This window comes from Eimeria acervulina, genomic scaffold (genome assembly GCF_000499425.1).
Source record: "Eimeria acervulina Houghton genomic scaffold, Eah_scaff587, whole genome shotgun sequence".
Classification (NCBI taxonomy): Eukaryota; Apicomplexa; class Conoidasida; order Eucoccidiorida; family Eimeriidae; genus Eimeria; species Eimeria acervulina.
The window spans coordinates 1-19,975 of NW_013547257.1; the positions used below are offsets into that span (position 1 = coordinate 1).

The 19,975-nt window shown below is 48.9% G+C and overlaps 2 protein-coding genes across 2 annotated transcripts; both read right to left on the minus strand.

Annotated features, from left to right (window-relative positions):
• Positions 1 to 405: 405 nt before the first annotated feature.
• Positions 406 to 5,824, minus strand: EAH_00043640 (hypothetical protein; the record flags this gene model as incomplete). The annotated part of the gene is made up of 8 exons (XM_013391693.1): positions 406 to 552; positions 1,175 to 1,249; positions 1,576 to 1,722; positions 1,931 to 2,128; positions 2,303 to 2,393; positions 2,650 to 3,062; positions 3,302 to 4,396; positions 5,144 to 5,824. Coding segments are annotated over 8 exons (2,847 nt in total), but the record flags the coding sequence as incomplete, so codon positions are not given.
• Positions 5,825 to 9,110: 3,286 nt separating this feature from the next.
• EAH_00043650 (hypothetical protein, conserved) lies at positions 9,111 to 17,453 on the minus strand (the record flags this gene model as incomplete). Its single annotated transcript, XM_013391694.1, has 7 exons — positions 9,111 to 9,123; positions 9,400 to 9,522; positions 9,720 to 9,890; positions 10,029 to 13,562; positions 13,792 to 14,003; positions 14,833 to 16,542; positions 16,662 to 17,453. 7 exons carry the CDS (start codon positions 17,451 to 17,453, stop codon positions 9,111 to 9,113), a joined length of 6,555 nt encoding a protein of 2,184 aa, XP_013247148.1.
• Between the last annotated feature and the right edge of the window lie 2,522 nt (positions 17,454 to 19,975).

Genomic DNA, 19,975 nt, shown 5'->3' on the forward strand with positions numbered 1-19,975 from the left:
AAACAAATATAAATATATAAATATATAAATATATATACATATATATATATATAGTGTAGCACAGTATTTTTATAATAGAAAATTTTAATAATGTTATTATAAGAATAAGAAAATATTATAATAATATAACATAATAACAATAACAATAAATAATGGTACAACAATTATAAATAATAATATATATACAAATAGATAAATATATATATATATATAAACATATATACATGTATATAAACACACAAGTAAGCATATATATATACATCTCTAAATATAAATAAGCATATATATAATAAATAGTAATCGTAAACTACTCTACATATATAATACATATAATAGATATTATATATATAGATATTAATTAATATATTTATATATTAATTTATATATTTGTGTTAAATGTTTTACAAGGGCTAGATGATTAAGCAACAGAATGCGGGAGGAAGTAAAGTCTTCTAGCCAGCTGCTGCAGCAATTCAGCAGAAGGCCAGGAGGCAGCAGCTTTAGTTTAATTAACTCGCAAACAAAACGCAAGACGCGAACCCGCTCTTCTACCTGCAGCAAATACATCATACAACAACAGCAGCAGCAGCAGCAGCAGCAGCTAATCTATCGTACACCAGCAACAGCAGCAGCAGCTAATCAATCATACTGCAGCAGAAGCAGCAGCAGCTAATCTATCATACACCAGCAGCAGCAGCAGCAGCTAATCAATCATACTGCAGCAGAAGCAGCAGCAGCTAATCAATCATACACCAGCAGCAGCAGCTAATCAATCATGCAGCAGCACAAAATGCAAGTAATCCAGCAGCAAATCATAGAGCAGCAGCAACAAATCATAAAGCAGCAGCAGTAAATAAAGCAAATGAAGCAGCACTAAATAAAGCAAATGCAACAGCAGTAAATAAAGCAGCAGCAAATGAAGCAGTGGTAGCAGCACAAACAGAAGTAGCAGGACAAGCAGCAGCAAAAGCAGCAGCAGCAGCAAAAGCAGCAGCAGCAGCACAAACAGCAGTAGTAGCAGCACAAACAACAGTAGTAGCAGAGCAGCAGCAAAAATATTAACAAGAAGAAGACGAAGTAAACAAATAGAAATGAGACGAGAAACAAACAGATAAATAAATAAATTAAATAAATAAATAAATAAATAAATAAATAAATAAATAAATAGACAAACTTTTGTGGGGTCGCAGTCGTCAGCAAGCTGTCTCCATTTGCTCTGCAGCAACTCTAACGCTTGATTTGTCTCCTCCTGCACACAAGCAGCAGCAGCAGCAGCAGCAGCAATAGCAGAAGCACCAGTAATTGCAGACGCACCAGTAATAGCAGCAGCAGCAGCAACCGCATTAACGACAGCAGCATCAACAACAGCAGCAAGAACAGCAACAACAACAGCAGCAGCAGCAACAACAACAGCAGCAACAATAACAACAACAGCAGCATTAACAACAGCAGCAGCAACAACAACAGCAGCAATAACAACAGAAACAGCAATAACAAAAGCAGCAGCAATAACAACAGCATCAGCAACAACAACAACAACAGCAGCAGCAGCAGCAGCAGCAGCAGCAGCAAGACCTTGAGGAGTTTCCTAAGAATGGCTAGTAGGCGAGCGCAGCAGGGCATGCACTGTACGTTTGTCTCCGCAACAAATAAAATATGCATTATCAACTCGCTGCGGTTTTGTTTTGCGTTTAAACGCTCCAGAAAGAAATCTGCTGCTATCTGCAGCAGCAGCAGCAACAGCAACAGCAGCAGCAGAAAAACAGGGTCAGCTGCTGCGGGTGCTACAGCACAATCAGTGCAACAGCAAACGACACAACGCATGCGGCAGCAAGTGCAGCAGCAGCAGCAGCAACAGCAGCAGCAACAGTGACAGCAGCAGCAGCAGCAGAAACAACAACAGCAGCAGCAGCAACAGCAGCAGCAGCACCTGGTCTATCTGCTGCGCAGTCGTAGCCTGGGATATTCGATTTAGTAAGGCAGCCATTGCTCCTCCCGTGTCAGTTGCTGCTGCTGTTGCTGCTGCTGGCCCTGCTGCTGCTGCTGCTGCAGCTGGCGCTGTTGATGTGGCAGATGCTGCAGCGTCTCCTGCTGCTGCTGCTGCTGCTTGCTGCTGCTCTGCTGCTGCCTGCACGCAGCAGCAAATCACCACGCGGAGACAGTAGAAGAGAGACGCAAATAAATTAATAAAAATATAAACAAACAAATAAATATAAACAAAGACAAACAAGTATAAACAAAGACAAATAAATATAAACAAAGACAAACAAATATAAACAAAGACAAATAAATATAAACAAACCCCCTTGAGCTTTTCTTCTTTGTTGTCTTTGGGTTTGAGGAGGCCTGCTGGCAGCAACTCAAACAAATCAGGGATATCTGTATAAAAAGCCCTGCATGCATGCATGCACACCGCATCATTTTGCTGCTGCTGCTGCTGCTGTTGCTGCTGCTGCTGCGGATGCTGTGGATGAAGAAGGTGAGGTTCACGCAGAAGCAGTAGCAGCAGCTATAGCAGCGAAAACTGCTGCAGCAGCAATTAGAGCAGCGCCAACAACAGCAGCAACAGCAACAGCAACAAGATCAACAACAGCAGCAACAGCAGCAACAGCAGCAACAGCAGCAGCAGCAGCAGCACTTTGTCTACACCTTTCCTGCTTGTCCTTCCATATGAGAGCATTTGCTTCCTCAGCAGAAGCAGCAGCATCAACAGCAGCAGAAGCAGCAGAAAAAGATGTTGTGCTGCTGTTTGCGTCCCCAGTAGCTCTGATAGCACTGAGAAGCAGCGATGCTCCTTCAACTTCTGCTGCAGCAGCACGTTCAAGATCTGCTGCTGCCGGTGGCTGCTGCTGCAGCAGCTCCGCGAGAGCAGCAGCTTGATTAAGTGCAGCAGCAAACCTCTCTTTTAAAGCATTCACTCGAGCATGCATCTCTATAGGGACCCTACCATAATCTATTGTTTGCTGCACTGCTTCTACTTGCTGCTGCAGCACCTCCCGCTGCAGCGCATGCAGCAGCGGCAGCACCGCGAAAGAATAAAACTGAAGCAAACAAACTCTTATCTGCACACACACCACACACAAACAAACAATCAACTTCCTCCTCCTGCTGCTGCTGCTGCTGGTGCTGCTGCTGGTGCTGCTACTGTTGCTGCTGCTGGTTCTGCTGCAAGAGCTGCTGCTGCTGCTGCTGCTGCTGCATAGATTTCCACTGCCTCCCGCAATTCCCTTGTTGCTGCTGTTGTGCTTTTGCTGTTGCTGCTGCTGCTGCTGCTGCTGCTGCTGCTGCTGCTGCTGCTAACCTTTGCTCTGCATGCAGCAGACGGCACGGTCTGGGGTTCGTGCAGGGCTTGCAGCGCCTCCTCTGCATCCTTTTGTGTTATGCCCTCTGGCTGCAGCGCAGCACAAACTATTTCAGGTGTGAGAGAGAAGAAATCGGGTTTATCTGTCTCTTTATCTGTCTCTTTATCTGTCTCTTTATCTGTCTCTTTGTCTGTCTCTTCTTTTGTCTCTGTCTTTGCTTCTGTCTCCATCTTTATATCTTTTTCTGCTGCTTTGTCTGTCGCTGAGACGCCTTCTGCTGCTGCTGCTGCTGTTGTTGTTGCTGCTGCTGCTCCTGCTGCTGCAGCACCATTGACAGCTGCAGCAGAGGGACCCGCTGCTGCATCTGCTGCTGCTGCATCCCCTGCTGCTTCAGCACTTCCTTCTTGCTGCTGCTGGTGCTGCTGCTGCCGTTTGAGCGCCAAGGAGACAATAGCAGCAGCTCTTTGCTGCTGGTGCTGCTGCGGATACAGCAGCAGCAACGCCCGCCTGCAGAAGACCCCAGACAAGGCATGCAGCCGCAGCAAACAAAGGGGTGCAGCAAACATCCATCTTGGATTTCCTCCTGCTGCTGTTGCTGCTGCTGCTGCTGCTGCAGAAGCAGCTGCAGCTGCTTCCACGTCAGCGACTTCAGCAGCATCCGTGCCTGCTGCTGCTGTTGTTGCTGCTGTTGCTGCTGCAGCAGCAGCACGTGGTGTTGCAGCCTTAGTAGGCTTCTTTGGTGACAGCTCCGGCCACTCTCCATCAGCAGCAGCAGCAGCTTGCTGCTGCTGCTGCTGCTGCTGCTGCTGCTGCTTTAGGTTGTCTGGAGCTGGAGGGGGTGTAGCAGTAGCGAAGAGCAGCAGCTGCAGCAGCAGCGGCTCGAAGGACTCTGGCAGCAGCTGCGCTAGCAGCAAATCGGTTAGCAGACGCAGCAGCAAACGAAGACGAAGCCCCAGTTGCTGCTGCTTTGCTGCTGCATCTGGAGGAAGCAGCACTGCGCTATCACTAAAAGCAGCAGCAGCAGTAGCAGCAGCAGCAGCAGCAGCACCTTGCTGAGGTGTATAGACAGCTCCAGCGAAAGCAGCTCCTAGATTCTAATAAACAAACAAAAGAAAAACAAAATAAATAAAATAAATAAATAAATGAAGACAAATAATAAATAAATAAATAAATAAATAAGCAGACAGATAAAGAGATAGAGAATAAGAAGGAGACAGATAATACAAAGGAGACAGGCAATAAAAAGGAGACAGATAAAGAGATAGAGAGACAGAGAAGGAGACAGAGAAGGAGACAGTTAAAAGGAGACAGATAAAGAGACAGATAAAAGGAGACAGATAGAAGGAGACAGTTAAAAGGAGACAGTTAAAAGGAGACAGATAAGAAGAGACGGATAGAGACAGAGAAGGAGACAGAGAAGAAGGAGACAGATAAAGAGACAGATAAAAGGAGACAGATAAAGAGACAGATAAAAGGAGACAGATAAAAGGAGACAGAAGAAAGGAGACAGAAGAAAGGAGACAAAGAAGAAGGAGACAGATAAAGAGACAGAAGATGAGGTGAAGAACGAGATAGAGAAGGAGACAGATAAAAGAGATAGAGAAAGACAGAGAGAGCAAAGGAGACAGATAATAAAAAGAAGACAGAGAATAAGATAGAGAAGGAGACAGATAAAGAGAGAGACACATAAGGAGACAGATAATAAGATAGAGAAGGAGACAGATAAAGAGAGAGGCAGATAAGGAGACAGATAATAAGATAGTGAAGGAGCCAGAGAAGGAGACAGAGACATAATAAAAGACAGAGAAGTAGATAGAGAAGGAGACAGTTGTTTAACATACCTTAATAGAGCTTGAAAGAGCAGAGACAAACAAAGCAGGAAACTCAGGATAGACATCGCTTAGATAAACGACAGCATCTGCAGCACTGCGGAGCGCAGCAGCTTTACAGTTGAGCTCAGCAAGTGCAGCAGCAGCTTCTGCTAAGAATAGCGAGAGGTTTACCCCCTGCAGCTCCTTTAGCAGATTGTCTCTGCTGTCTCTTTCGTTTAAATGCTTTAGTCTGTTCAACGCCTTTTGTATTCTATAAAAACTTTTCTCCTTTAAAGAAACGCAAGTGGCTGTAAAAGAAGAAGTCCGAGAGAGACGACCCCAAGATAAATCTCGCAGGTCCTCTGCAAACGAAGCTATCTGCTTTGCTGCTGCTCCTGCTGTTGCTGCTGCTGCTGCTGCTGTTGCTGCTGTGGGTGGTGCTGCTGCTCCTGACGTCGATGGTGCTGCTGCTGTGCATGAGGATGCTGCTGCTGCGGATGAGGCTGTTGCTGCTGACGGTGTTGCTGCTGCTGCCGATGGTGCTGTTGCTGCTGCTGCTGCTGCTGTTGCTGCTGCTGTTGCTGCTGCTGCTGCTGCTGCACCTTGTTCCCCGGGTTTCTCTGTCTCTGCTGCGGTGTCTCTGGAGTTCTTCTTCGAGCCCTTTAAGCCCTCTGTCCTCCGCGCATCTTCACAGCCACGCCCTAACTCCATGTTCTCTCATTCCTGCTGCTGCAGCAGCAGCAGCAGCAGAGCAGCAGCAGCAGAGCAGCAGCAGCAGCAGCAGCAGCAGCAGCAGCAGGAGCGGGCTAGCAGGGGCGCTGGCGGTCAGGAGAGAGTTCGCAAAGAAAGAAAGAAAAGAAGAAGAAGAAGAGGGTGTTGATGTTTGTATTTATTGTAAATAAGAGTGGAGACAGATACTGCAGTCTCCTCTAAAAAGAGACAAAGAGACAGTTGCTTTGAGGGCCCCCAGCTGTCTCTGCATACACTTAAATAGAATATACACCCGAATAAAACTATAAAATTCTTCTTCAACTCCCCGCTAGAGCTGCTTCTTCTTTATCTTCTCCTTTGCTTTGTACAAAATCAGCATCCGCTTGCGCTGCTGCTGCTGCTGCTGCTGCTGCTGTTGCTGCTGTTGTTGCCGTTGCCGTTGCTGTTGCTGCTGCTGTTGCTGTTGCTGCTGCTATTGCTGCAGTTGGGAGCGCTAAGGGAATTAAAGCTTCCATAGAAGATACATGCAGAAGAGCAGCAGCAAGTATAAAGTTTGTTGCTAAACAAAGCTATTAAAACTTCTTTACTGTGAAGAGTGGCTTAGAGAGGTGCTCAGGGCCTTCATCTCTTTGTATTGAGAATCCAGCTGCAGTAATTAAATAGAAAATAATAATAATATTAATAAAATAATTAATAAAAATAGAATACGATAAGTTAATATCAAAGGCTTACAGCAGCAGCAGCAGCAGCATCAGCAGTAGCAACATATTCTCAGCTGTCTACATATATATATATATACACTGCATGAAAAATGCAGTGTATAGGCAGCTAAGATTATAAATAATATATATATTTGATGAATTTAAATGTTTGTATAATACAGAATAAAATAAAATAAATAAATAAATTAAACTTTAATTTATTTTTATTTTTATTATCAATTAAAAAGAAAACATTAAAACAACTAAATTTATTACAGCACCGTAGCTCAGTGGGAGAGTGGGGGGCTCATAACCCCCAGGTCCATGGATCGAAACCATGCGGTGCTAATAATTAATTTAATTAATTTGTTTTATTTATTTTATTTATTTTATTGTTTATTTACGCATTTAATTATGTTTAGTTGTTTTATTTAGTAATATAATTATATTTAATTATATTTTATTGCGTTGTTTATTCTTTTAAACCATGCGGTGCTAATAATTAATTTAATTAATTTAATTAATTTAATTAATTTATTTTTTTTATTATCTAATTACGTATTTAATTATATTTAGTTGCTTTATTTAGTAATATAATTATATTTAACTATATTTTGCTGCATTCTCTTAAGCCACGCGGTGCTAATAATTTAATTAATTATATTTTGTTCTTTCATTTCTTATTAACTTAATTTAATTAATTATTTAATTATATACAATTGTTTTATTTATTAATTAATTTATTTAACTGCATTTAATGATCTTAATTTAATTTTATTTAACTTCGTTAATATCATTATTATTGCTCATACCTTTAAAACTTTTAATGCTGTTACTACTAATACTTTTAACATTATCATCTTTAATACTAATACTTTTAATATTTTTACAATTAATACTAATGCTGTTAATATTAATGCATTACTACTAATGCTTTTAATAATATTATCTTTAATACTACTACTTTAAATGCTAATACTTTTAATATTATTATCTTTAATAGTACTACTTTTAATACTAGTGCAATTAATACTAATACTTTTAATATCATCTTTAATACTAATACTATTACTACTAATACTTTTATTGCTTATACTCTCAATATTATTACCTTTAATACTTATATTTTAATAATATTATTATTTTTAATACTCATACTTTTAATACTATTATTACCTTTAATAGTTATATACACTTATAGTCATCCCCTCTATACTCATATACCCCGAATAATAATACTATGAAAATAATATAATAATAATAATAATAATAATAATAATAATAATAATAATAATAATAATAAATAATAAATAATAATAATAATAAATAATAATAATAAATAATAATGATAATAAATAATAATAATAATAAATAATTATTATTATTATAACGATTGACCTAATCATAATACTTTCTTAATAATATTACAATTCATAACCATACCCATAATTATATATATAATATGTATATATTATATAATAATAATAATAGTAATTATTATTATTATTATTATTATTATTATTATTATTATTATTATTATTATTATTATGTCTGTCTCTGTCTCTGCTGCAAATTAAATAATTTTCGTCTCTTTACCCTCTTCTGTCTGATTGCTGTTGTATTTTGCTTGCTATAATATACATATAAATATATTTTTAAAGGTATAAATATAAAATATAAAGATAAAGACAACTAAAAGAAATAAATATAAATATATTCATTAGAAAGAGAACAGCAAAAGATAGCATGCATTTTCAATCTGTCTCCAAACTGCAGCAGATAGCACTGTGTCTCTAAACTGCAGCAAATCATATATTGTTCGCTGCGATGCTGCTGAACCCACAACAGATGCATCACCCCCCGCAGTATCAGCTGTTGCTGCAGCGGCTGCAGCAATGCTTACTGCAGCAGCAGCCTCTGCAGCAGCAGCTTCAGCAGTAGCAACAGCAAGCCCTGCAGCTGCAGCACGAGCGCGCTGCAACTGCAACTGCAGCTGCAACTTCAGCTGCAGCAGCAACTGCAACTGCAGCAGCAACTTCAACTGCAGCAGCAACTGCAACTGCAGCAGCAACTGCAACTGCAGCAGCAACTGCAGCAGCAACTGCAACTGCAGCGGCAACTGCAGCAGCAACTGCAGGAGCATTTGTTTGCGTCAGTGTGTTGCTGCTTTAAGTTTAGCTTTGATTTGTTTATAGATTTTGTTCGGTATTAAGCAAGGAGGTGCTGGGGGCGCCTGCACACATCTATAGAAGAGAAGGTACGGTACATCATCTTTGTTTTTATCTCTGCTTGTTTTATTAATTAAATGTTTATCAGCTAGCTTCACTGAGCTGTCATCCATTATATACCAGGGCCTCAACCTGCTGCTGCTGCTGCTGCTGCTGCTGCTGCTGCTGCTAGTGCTGCTGCTGGTGCTGCTGGTATTGCTGTTGCTGCTGTCGCTGCTGTTGCTGCGGGTCGCACCACCACCACCACGCCCACCAGCAGCAGCAGCAGCAGCAGCAGCAGCAGAAGAAGGATGGGGTGTACGTACAGCTGAAGGAGGCTCTTCAGACCTTCTGCCTACACAATAATAATGCCCCGAGTTAGCTGTTGCTCCTGCATGCAGAACAGCAGCAAACAATTCATATTGAAAGCCGCATAGGAAAAGAACAGCTTCTGTCTCGACGTGCTGCGTGTCTTTACACCTCGAAGTTGTTGTGGGGTCCCAGCTGTATCGATTCAATGTTATTATTAAATGCGCCGGGGGGCTTTTAATCTCCAGCCACTTTGCTGCTTCTTGCTTCTTGTTGCAGCATTCGCATGCATATTTATTGTCTCCTTCAAGAACTTCTCTTTGAACAAGTGCATCAAATAAACCCTGTACAGACAGACCCCCCTTCCTTTTGCTGCTTCTGCTTCTGCTTCTGCTTCTGCTGCTGCTGCTGTTGCTGTTGCTGTTGCTGTTGCTGTTGCTGCTGCTGTTGCTGCTGCTGTTGTGGGGTGCGGATCCGTCTGCTGCAGCAGATAGCGGGAACGCAAAGCCGCTTACTGTCTCCTCTCTTTTACTTTGTCTACCGCAGCAGAGACATTGAACAGACTGCTCAACGACGCCAGCAAACAGCAGCTGCAGCAGAGCCCCGCTCTGACCTCCTAATAACTCAAATAAGCAATGAAGAGCTTCACTGACATCTTGCTGCTGCTGCTGCTGATACCCCGAAGGCAGAGCTCGCAATACACCTGAAGGGTCAACACGGCTGCTCTTTGAAACAGCCATTTCAGTGTACAGACACTGCAACGCATGCAGCAACTCAGGACTCCCGCTGCTGCTGCTGCTGCTCCCGCTGCTGCTGCTGCTGCTGCTGCTGCTGCTGCGGGTAGGAAGGCTGAAGCGGAACAAGTTGGCGACGAAGCAATCACATAAATACAAAGCCTGCAGCAAACTGTTTAAATAGCAGCTATTACCTGTATTACAAATTCCTAAAGGCATACGAACTCTTCTTCTTTGATGCAGGTGCAGATACACCTCAACACAAGAAGACATATCCAGCCTGCTATCCAGCTGCAGCGCAAACACTTGCTGCTGCTGCTGCTGCTGATGCTGATGCTGCTGATGCTGCATCATCTCCAGGTGCTGCTGCTGCTGCTGCTGCAGCAACAGCTGCTGCTGCTGATGTTGCTGCAGCAGCAGCTGCTGCTGCTGCGGCTCCCCTTGAGAGTACCCGTAGCTGACGGGAAGGGGGCAACATGCAACGACAGGTTGCTGCTGCAGCTGCAGGTAGAGCGGCTGCTCCTGCTGCTGCTGGGGATACGCTCCAGCAGCAGCAGCTGCAGCAGAAACAGCAGCAGCAGGGGCCCAAGGCACCGCTATAGACTGACAAGTCATCTCTGCTGCAGAGTTGCTGCAGTAAGCACTGCCGCAAGACGCAGAAGAAAAGGGCCCCCAACCTGGTAAAGGCTGCAGCACAAGCTGCTGCTGCTGCAGCTGCTGCTGCTGCTGCTGGTCCTGCTCCTGTTGCAGTTGATGCTGCTGCATTGCGAATTGAGCCGCCTGTTGCGGAAACGAAGGCCACTGCTGCTGCTGCTGCAGAGGGCCTGCTTCTGGTGCTGTTGCTCCGTATGTCGGTTTGCTGCTGCTGCTGCTGCTGTGGCTGTTGCTGCCCCAGCTGCTGCTGTTCCCTGGGTGTGCAGACACCCCAGAGAAGAAGGTGGGGTTCCCCGCCAACTCAGCAGGGGCCCAATTAACTAGTTGCTGCTGCTGCTGCTGCTGCTGCTGCTGCTGCTGGACGCGTGCTGCGGCAGCTGCTGCTGCTGAGGGACTCGCAGGCTGCACGCCTTTGCCTGAGGAGGTACCTGCTGCTGCGCGTGCTGCTGTTCCTGCTGTTGCTGCTGCTGCTGCTGCTGTATCTCCTCTTTCACCTCTACTGTCTGCACCCACAGAAGAAGCAAATGCTCTTCGATGCGAAGTTCGTGATGCTGCTGGAGCTGCTGCTGCTGCTGCTGCTGTTTTTGCTGGTTTGCTTCCTTTTGCTGCTGCACCTGCTGCAGCAGCAGAGCTGCCGCGTTCGCCCTGAACGTGCTGCTGCTGGTGCCCCCGTTTCTTCTGATCCAGTTGCTGCTGCTGTTGCTGCTGCTGCTGCTGCTGGTGTTGTTGTTGTTGCTGTTGATGTATTTTCTGCTGATGCATTTGCTGCTTCTGCATGTGCTGTTGCTGTTGCTGCTGCTGCTGCTGCTGCAGTTGCTGCATTTGCTGTTCCGTCACACTGTTCTGTAGGTCTGTCTTGCTGCTGCTGCTGGTGCTGCTGCTGGTGCTGTTGCTGCTGCTCTTCTTCTTATGCCGCGCAAGCAGCAGCAAGATACGCCGATGAAGATGTGGGGAGAAGCCATCTCTTCTAAATACTTTTTCAATACACTCCCTAGCAGATCCAGCTGCTGCTGCTGCTGCTGCTGTTGCTGCTGTTGGGGGGTCCCCCTGTGGGGGGGCCCCTGGGGTTCGTCTTGTCTTGCTGCTTCTTCCGCCTATGTGCAGGCCGCGACCCCCTAGAAGCAATGCATCTGCTGCTGCTGCTGCTGCTGCTGCTGTTGCTGTTGTTGCTGCTTCTGTCGTTGGTGTTTGTGTTGGAGTGTTCCTTCTGCTGCTGCTGCTTCTGCTGCTGCTGCCTGCTGCTGGGTGCGAGAGGTGACCGACATGCAACAGGGCGCTCGCTCTCCCTGCTGCTGCGCTGCTGCTGCCCCAGGACTCACCCTGCTGCTGCTGCTGCTGCTGCTGCTGCTGTTGCTGCTGCTGGTACCTGTGGGGCTGCTGCAGCGCAGCAAGAGCAAACCTGCTGAGAGGAATAAAAGAAAGTGCCTCGGGTGCTGCTGCTGCATCCGAGTGCTCCATACCTGAATGAGCCCCAGACGTGCTGCTGCTTGCTGCTGCTGCTGCTGCTGCTGCTGTTGCTGCTGTTGCTGCGCCAACGGGCTGAGCCCAATGCTGTCGCTGTCGCTGCTGCCGCTGCCGCTGCTGCTTCTGCTGCTGCTGGGTGGCTGTGCTGCCTGCATCAGACGAGGGGTTTGCTGCTGCACCTCTCCGTCTATATCTTCTTTGCTGCTGCGCCAAGTCAGGGGGGCCCCCCGACGAGAATGGGGGCCCCTCTTCGCTGCTAGTGTCACCACAGGTAGCCCAGAGCACTGGCTGCTGCTGCTGCTGCTGCTGCTGCTGTTGCTGCTGTCTCACCTTGCCAGCAGCAGCAGCAGCAAACCGATCTGCATCACTGCTATATCCTATGCAGGATGCAATGTCGCCTGCCTGCTGCGGCACCGAAGTGAAAAACAAGGGCCTTCTGCTGCTGCAGTTGCTGCTGTTGCCGTTGCTGCTCTTGCTGACATGCAGCAGGTGTTGCTGCTGCTGCTGCTGCTGCTGCTGCTGCTCACAGTAGAAGTACTCCTCCTCGCTGTGTCTGTCTAGGGTGCGCCGATAGGGCCTACAAGCTGATTCTGCTGCTGCTGCTGCTGCTGCTTCTCCTCTGCAGTCATCAGCAGCAGCAACGGGGTGCAGGTACACCGGAACGCAGCCATCAGCAGCAGCAGCAGCAGCAGCAGACCTACAGCTTCCGTGCGGCGGCAGCAGCACTAGCTGCTGCAGCTGCCTGTGCAGTTCCTGCTGCTGCTTCTCCTTGCGGTGCGTGCTGCTGTGCTGCTGCATCACCAAGGCTGTCTGGATCTGCTGCAGCAGCTGCTGCAGCAGCTGTGAGGGGCCCCACACTTCCCCTTCTACAGCAACTCCAGTAGCAGCAGCAGCAGCAGATTGCGTACTCCCTGCTGCTGCTCTTTGCTCGTCTGATGACAATGGAGACAAGATCCTGTCGGCAGCCAAAGGCTGCAGCAGCAGCTGCTGCTGCTGTTGCTGCTGCTGCTGCGGAGGGTCGTCAGCAAAGGCGTGAAACGGGCGCTTGTCTGCTGCTGTCTCCTCTGTGCAGCAAGCTGCAGCAGCATAAGGAGACAAACTGTCTCCTCTAGCAGCCGCCACAGCCTTGCTGCAGCGCTTCAGGAACGGCAACAGCCTCTGCACCCCCCGCAGCACCAATGGATTTAGCTGCTGCTGCTGCTGCTGCTGCTGCCTTTCGAAGAGCAGCAGCAGCAGCAGCCAAGTTCCTGCACCGCAGGTGTCTATGCACGTGACAAGAGTTGCTGCAGCACCCCGCAAGCAGCTCTCTGTGAGGGCGAGGTCTCCTCCCCTTCGCAGCAATTGCTGCTGCTGCTGCTGCTGCTGCTGCTGCTGCTGCTGCTGCGCGTCGGTGCCATTGTCGGCACCGCCAGGGAAAGCAGCAGCAGCTGCTGCTGCAGCAGCAGCAGGGTCTACCCCTTCAGAAGCAACCTGCAGCAAACTGCGCATCAGCACCAGGCAGCCAGCAAGCCCAGGGGGCCCCCCTGGTCTGCTGCTGTTGCTGTGGTTGCCGCTGCAGCTACTGTTGCTGCTCTCGCTGCTGCTGCTGCTGCTGCTGCTGTCTAGAATGGCTCTAAGGGAGGCCAGCCACAGCAGCAAAAAAAGCGTCAGCAGCTGTCCCCTCATAACGCTGCACACAACAACACAAAGCAGCAGCAGCATCAGCAGCAGCAGCATCAGCAGCAGCAGCAGCAGCAAAACAAGTGCGATGAAGCAACAGCAGCAGAGAGCCACTGAGGGGAGAAAGGAGAAGCAGACCTGCTGCAGCTTCTACTGCAGCTTTTACTGTTGCTTCTGCTGCAGCCGCTGCCGTTTCTGCGGCTGCTGTTTCGGCTGCTGCTGCTGCTGCTGCTGCTTACCCCGCATCAATAAGCACCTTCCTAAGTGCTGCTGCAGCAGCAGCTTCCTGTAGGTCCTGGAGGCCCGCGAAGACAGTGAGGGGGCAGCAGCTCCGCCGCTGCTGCAGCTGGTGGAGTGCAGCAGCAAATGCAGCAGCAGCAGCAACATCAGGCCCCGCAGCAGCAGCTGCTTCAGCAGCAAGGGTCTGCAGCAACGGCTTATCCCAGGGAGGCTGCAGACAGCAGCAGCAGCATCAGCACAGCAGCAACCGCATGCACAGCAGCGAAGGGCTCCAAGCATTGAAGAAATTAGTGCTTGTGTTTAGGGTTTCAGGGTTTAGGGTTTATGTCTTTAGGGTTTAGGGTTTCCGTTCTAGGGTTTAAGGGGCTCTGTTGTTAGGGTTTACGGCCTAGGGTTTAGGGTTCAGGGTTTGCGCTGTTAGATATTAGGGTTTAGGGTTTAGAGTTTCTGCTTGCAGGGTTTAGGGTTTAGGGTTTAGGGTTTAGGGTTTGTGTAGGGCGTACACAATCGGGTGCTGCAGCCCAGTGCAGCAGGGCGGCGACTCTGCTTTCCCTGTTTGCTGCAGCAGCAGCAGCAGCAAACGCATGCAGCAGCAGCAGCAGCTGCGAGCGAAGATAAGAAGGAGGAAGCAGCGGCAGGGGCTTTCTAAATCTAACTCGAGATAAATAATCTTCATATCCTGCTATGCATGCGTGGCACCTCTCTGCTGCTGCTGCTGCTGCTGCTGACTCCGTTGCTGTTGCTGCTGCTGATGCTCCTGGAGCAGCAGCAGCAGCAGCAGCAGCAGCTGCTGGTGCTGCGTCTTCAGCTGGTGTGGCTGCTGCATCGCTGCTTCTGCTTCTGCTTGTGCTGCTGCTGCTGCTGCTTTCTGTTTGCTGATTTGGAGTGTACATGCAGCGCAGCACAGCAGCAACAAAGTGGTGCGTCTCTTTGTCGTCTGCTGCTGTCTGTGAATATCTAAAAAGAAAAGAGAGAGAATTAAAAACACTTAGGCGCAAGGCAGCAGCAGACATCTCCTCAGCGCAGCACCGGACGCAGACCAGCAGCAAATCAGCAACAGCACCCTCCGCTGCTGCTGCTGCTGCTGCTGCTGCTGCTGCTGTTGCTGCTGCTGCTGCTGCTTCCGATCGCGTGCTTGCTTCGGTAGCGTCTGCTGCTGCTGCTTGGGGCTGCTGTCCACTGCCTGGGGTTTCGAGTGCTGCCTGCGAGCGCCACAGCAAATTGCTGCTGCTGTTGCTGCTGATGCCGCTGCTGCTGCTGCTGCTGCTGCTGCAGGTGGCTCGATACCACAGCAGCAGGTGCGGCAGCAGTTTCTCTGGGGGAATCTGATGCTGGAGATGCTGCAGCAGAAGCTGCAGCTGGGCAGTATCTGCTGCTGCTGCTGCTGCTGCTGCTGCGTGCGTTTCAGTTGCTAGCTGCTGCGGGTGCTGCAGCAAATACTCAGACGAACGCCCAGCCGACAGCAGCAGCTGCTGCGCAGACACCGCAACCCTCGCTGCTGCCGCTGCTGCTGCTGCTGCTGCTACAGTCTCTGGTGTACAGACAGTGCTCGTTGCCGTCTCTGCTGCTCCTAAGCTGCAATCCTCCTGCTGCTGCTGCTGCTGCTGCTGCTGCTTTGCCAGTGTCAAAGCATCACCAGCCTGCAGTGAAGCAGCAGCAGCAGAACGTGCTGCTGTTGCTGCTGTTGCTGCTGTTGCTGCTGTTGCTGCTGTTGCTGCTGTTGCTGCTGCTGCTGCCGAAGAGTCGCGCATTCCCCAACTAACATCCGGCATGCTGCTGCTGCTCCTTCTGCTGCAGCTGCTGCTGCTGCTGCTGCTACTGCTGCTGCTGCTGCTGCATTTTACCTGTTGTTGTTGCCGCTGCTGGTGCTGCTGCTGCTCTTCTGCATGCGTTGCACTTGCTGCTGCTGCTGCTCTTTCCGTGGGAGGAGCTGCTGCTGGAGCAGCAAATGGCTCAGGCCCCCGCTGCAGCACTCCTGTACTTCTGCTGCTGTTTCTGCTGTTGCTGCTGCTTCTGCTGATGCTGCTGCAGCTGCTGCTGCTGCTCCAAGGCGAAGCACTAAACGTGCAGTTGCTGCCAGGGAAAGGCGCAGCTGGAGGCAGCGGCGGCAGCCACCGCTTCCACAGGTGCTGCTGCTGCTGCTGCTGCTGCAGCCGCTGTTGCTGCATCTGCTGCTGCAGCTGCTGCTGCAGCCGCGGAGTGCGCAGTGTATGCCTACTAGGTGCCTCTAAACTGGTGGAGCGCTGCCGGTGAGGGACAGCAGCAGCAGCAGCAGCAGCAGTAACAGGTGCAGCAGCAGCAGGTGCAGCAGAGGGAGCCCAGAAAGGACTCCGGCGCTGCCGCTGCCGCTGCTGCTGCTGCTCCTGCTGCTGCCGTCGCCGCTGCTGCTGCTGCTGCTCTGTGTCGCTACGTGGAAATGTAAAGGAAAAAAGAACGGGTTGAGGGGAGGCGTAGGGGCTTGGCTTCTCTAGCTCTCCGCTAATGCTGCTGCTGCTGCTGCTGTTGCTGCTGCTGCTGTTGCTGCTGCTGCTGTTGCTGCTGCTGTTGCTGATGATGTTGATGTTGCTGTTGCTGCTAGCGCTGCTGCTGCTGTTGCTGCTGTTGCCCCTGGTCCTGCTGGTACTGCTACTACTACTGCTGCTGCTGCTACTACAGCTGCTGCTACTACTACTACTCTTGCTGCTGCTGCTGCTGCTGATTGCTGATGCAGCTGGCTGCTGCTGCTCCTCCCTTTCTATTGCATGCTCGCCCTACGCACAGCACCCAAAAACAGCAAAAGCTGCTGCTGCTGCTGCTGCCGCTGCTGCAAGCTGCAACTAAAGGGAAACAGACAGATAAAATAGAGACAGAAGAGACACAAACGCCTTACCGAGGAGACAGACGCCTCAGGCTGCACCTCTAGCTGCTGATCCTCATCCAGCTGCTGCTGCTGCTGCTGCTGCTCGTGTTCTGACTGTTGTTGCTGTTGCTGCTGCTGCTGCTGCTCGTGCTGCTGTTCCTCTTGCTGCTGTTCGGCTTCACGTTGCAGCAGCAGCTGCTGCTGTAGCTGCTGCTGCTGCTGCTGCTGTAGCTGCTGCTGCTGCTGCTGCTGCTGCTGCTTTGCTGCAGGGACCTGCTGGCGAGGTGAAGAGGGGAAGGAAGGGATAGAAGGCGGCGTTTGCTGCTCTGAGTCTGAAGTTGTTGCACTTGTTGCTGCTGCTGCTGCTACTGCTGCTGCTCCAGCAGCAGCAGCATTTTTCCGCCGCTCCGATTTGCGCCCGTGCTGCTGCTGCTGCTGCTGCTGCTGCAGCTGCAGCAGTTCCCAGACACTTATTCTGTCTCTAGAGGAGCGGGGGGAGGTGGTAATAGAGCTCTGATCTGAAGGGAAGCGAATGGGGTGCTCGATGGTGTAGCTGCTGCTGCGCTGTACGCCGTTCTGCTGCTGCTGCTGCTGCTGCTGCTGCTGTTGCTGTTGCTGTTGCTGTTGTTGTTGCTGCTCTGCTTGCGGAGGCTCCTGTTGCGGTTGTGAGGTTGGCTCTTCCTGTTGCTCATGTGCAGTTTGCTGCTGCTGCTGCTGCTGCTGTTGCTGCTGCTGCTGCTGCTGCTCGGGTGCCTGCTGCTGCAGCAGCAGCCACGAGTTGCCGCTGCTGCTGCCCTTTTGAGCCTCAGCCCCACCTACCATTGGCGAGTGGAGTAGAAGTGTTGTTGTTGCTGCTACTGCTGCGGCTGCTGCTGCTGTTGCTGCCGACGGCTCTCCCGCTGCTGTTGCTGCTGCTGCAGCTACTGCTGCTGCTGCTGCTGCTGCCCAGCAGCAGCAGCTGCAGCAGACAGGCTGGCGTTAATGCGGGTTGTACAGACAACAAACAAAGTATTAAAAGGGTTATACAATATCTCCTTACTCGTCTAAGGGGCCTTCGTACACCCCTACGCCTTCGCAGCAGTGTAGATAGACAGCAGCAGCTGCAGCAGCAGCAGCAGCAGCAGCGGCAGCATATGGAGCGGCGGAGATCTGTGCTAATAATCAGGGGAATAATAGACAGCAAACAAATGCAAAATGCAGAAGAGACTCAAAAATACGCAGATTCAATACTACGGGTTAGCGGAACTAAAGTTTAGGGTTTAGGGTTTAGGGTTTAGGGTTTAGGGTTTAGGGTTTAGTCGATAAGAAGCCAGTAACACCACACTGAGACGAAGTGGCAGCTGTGCATTCACAAACTTCTAAATAAATTTCCTTGAGTCTGAAATTAATTGTTCCTCTCCTTAATTAGGGTTTAGGGTTTAGGGTTTAGGGTGTAGGGTTTAGGGTTTAGGGTTTAGGGTTTAGGGTTTGCCGATGAAGGCTGCATGTCCTGCTCATAACGCCTGCCCGGTTCTGCTACTTCCAGTAGAAGTTAAACAAATGGGTTTAGAGTTTATGGTTTAGGGTTTAGGGTTTAGGGTTTAGGGTTTGGGGTTTAGGGTTTAGGAGTCCCTGCTGCTGCTGCATGCGTGTAAGGGTTTGACTGCTCAATGTCTTAGGAGCAGAAAGAAAAGAATAATAAGTAAAAAAGAGCAGCAGAGGGCCTAATAGTGTTGGTGATTAGGGTTTAGGGTTTAGGGTTTGTGGTGTGTAGGCCAGGGTTTAGGGTTTAGGGTTTAGGGTTCAATGTGTAAGGGTTTAGCAGCACTCTTCTACACCATCCCCTTGCATGCAGCTGCAACAGTTAACTGCACTGCAGCAGCAGCTGGTAGCAGCTCCCAGCAGCAGACACAGCAGCAGCAGCAGTTGCAGCAGCAACAGCAGCAGCAGCAGCAACAACAAGAAGTAGTTGTATGTACACCGCGTTGGTGTTTGCGTTGTAGAGACAAATTAAATAAAGTGCTGTCTCCTTTTAATTTCTTTTTATTAATTTGCAAGCAAAACCATCGGCATCTTCTTATTCATATCTTTCTGCTGCAAATAGAAACTTTGTTTGCCCTTGCATGCACTGTGCATGCACTCTGCATGCATTCTGCATGCATTCTGTACGCATTTCGCATGCATTTTGCATGCATTTGTCTCTTCACTTTGCATGCATTAGTGTCTGCCTCTTGTATGCATTTTGCATGCATTCTGCATGCGTTATGCATGCATTTAGCATTTAAACCTTTAAAAACGCCCTGAAGCTTCAACAAGATGTGGGTGTACACCGCAACTGCATGCACATAAATAGCCTTTAGAATTAATAAAATGCGGGGCTTTTAACCCTCAAACAGAAAAACAGCAAAAGAAAAACGCTTAGGTTGCAGCAGTGCATGCACTGCTGCAGGCTTGCGTACATGCATGCATGCATGCATGCATGCAATCACTGTTGCATGCCCTTCTGCTTGCATGCATGCATACATGCATGCAATCACTGTTGCATGCCCTTCTGCTTGCATGCATGCATGCATGCATGCATTGTTGCAGTGCATGCACTCCTGTATGTATGTATGCATGCATGCATGCATTGTTGCAGTGCATGCACTCCTGTATATATGCATGCATGCAGGCACTTCTGCATGCATGCACTTCTGCATGCATGCATGCAGGCACTGCTGCATGCATGCATGCATGCATGCATGCATGCAAGCGATATATTGCGTGTGGGGTCATTGGGTAAAGGCGCTTTATTTGCATTTATGCGTGTTTGTCTCCTTTTGTCTCCTTTTCATTATCTGCTGTCTCCTTTTCATTGTCTGCTGTCTCCTTTTCATTATCTGCTGTCTTCTTCTGTCTCCTTTTCAGTGTCTGCTGTCTCTGCTGTTGTGTACATTAAATTGCTGCACATTGCAGCAGCACTTGAAGGCCGTCGAGGAGAAGGAATAACATTTGAGCGAGGGCTAGGCAAGCAACGCAAGCCTGCAGCAAACACAAACAACAGCAGCAGCAGCAGCAGCAGCAAGAGCAGAATCAGCAACAGCTGCAGCAGAAGCAGGCGCAGCAGCAGCACAGCAGCAGCGGCAGAAGCAGCAGAAGCAGCAGTAGCAGCAATAGCAGAATCAGCAGCAGCACACCAGTAGCAGCACAGCAGCAGCAGCAGCAGCAGCAGCAGCAGCAGATGTGGATCATACCTGCTGCAGCAGCAGGGCCTGTCTGTGCGTTATTTTTATCTTTAGAGACAGACGAATATCTTTTCTTTGCTTTTTGCTTCTTCTCATTTAGTCGGAGACGGGGATAATCGTCAGGTGCAGTCGCACACAAAT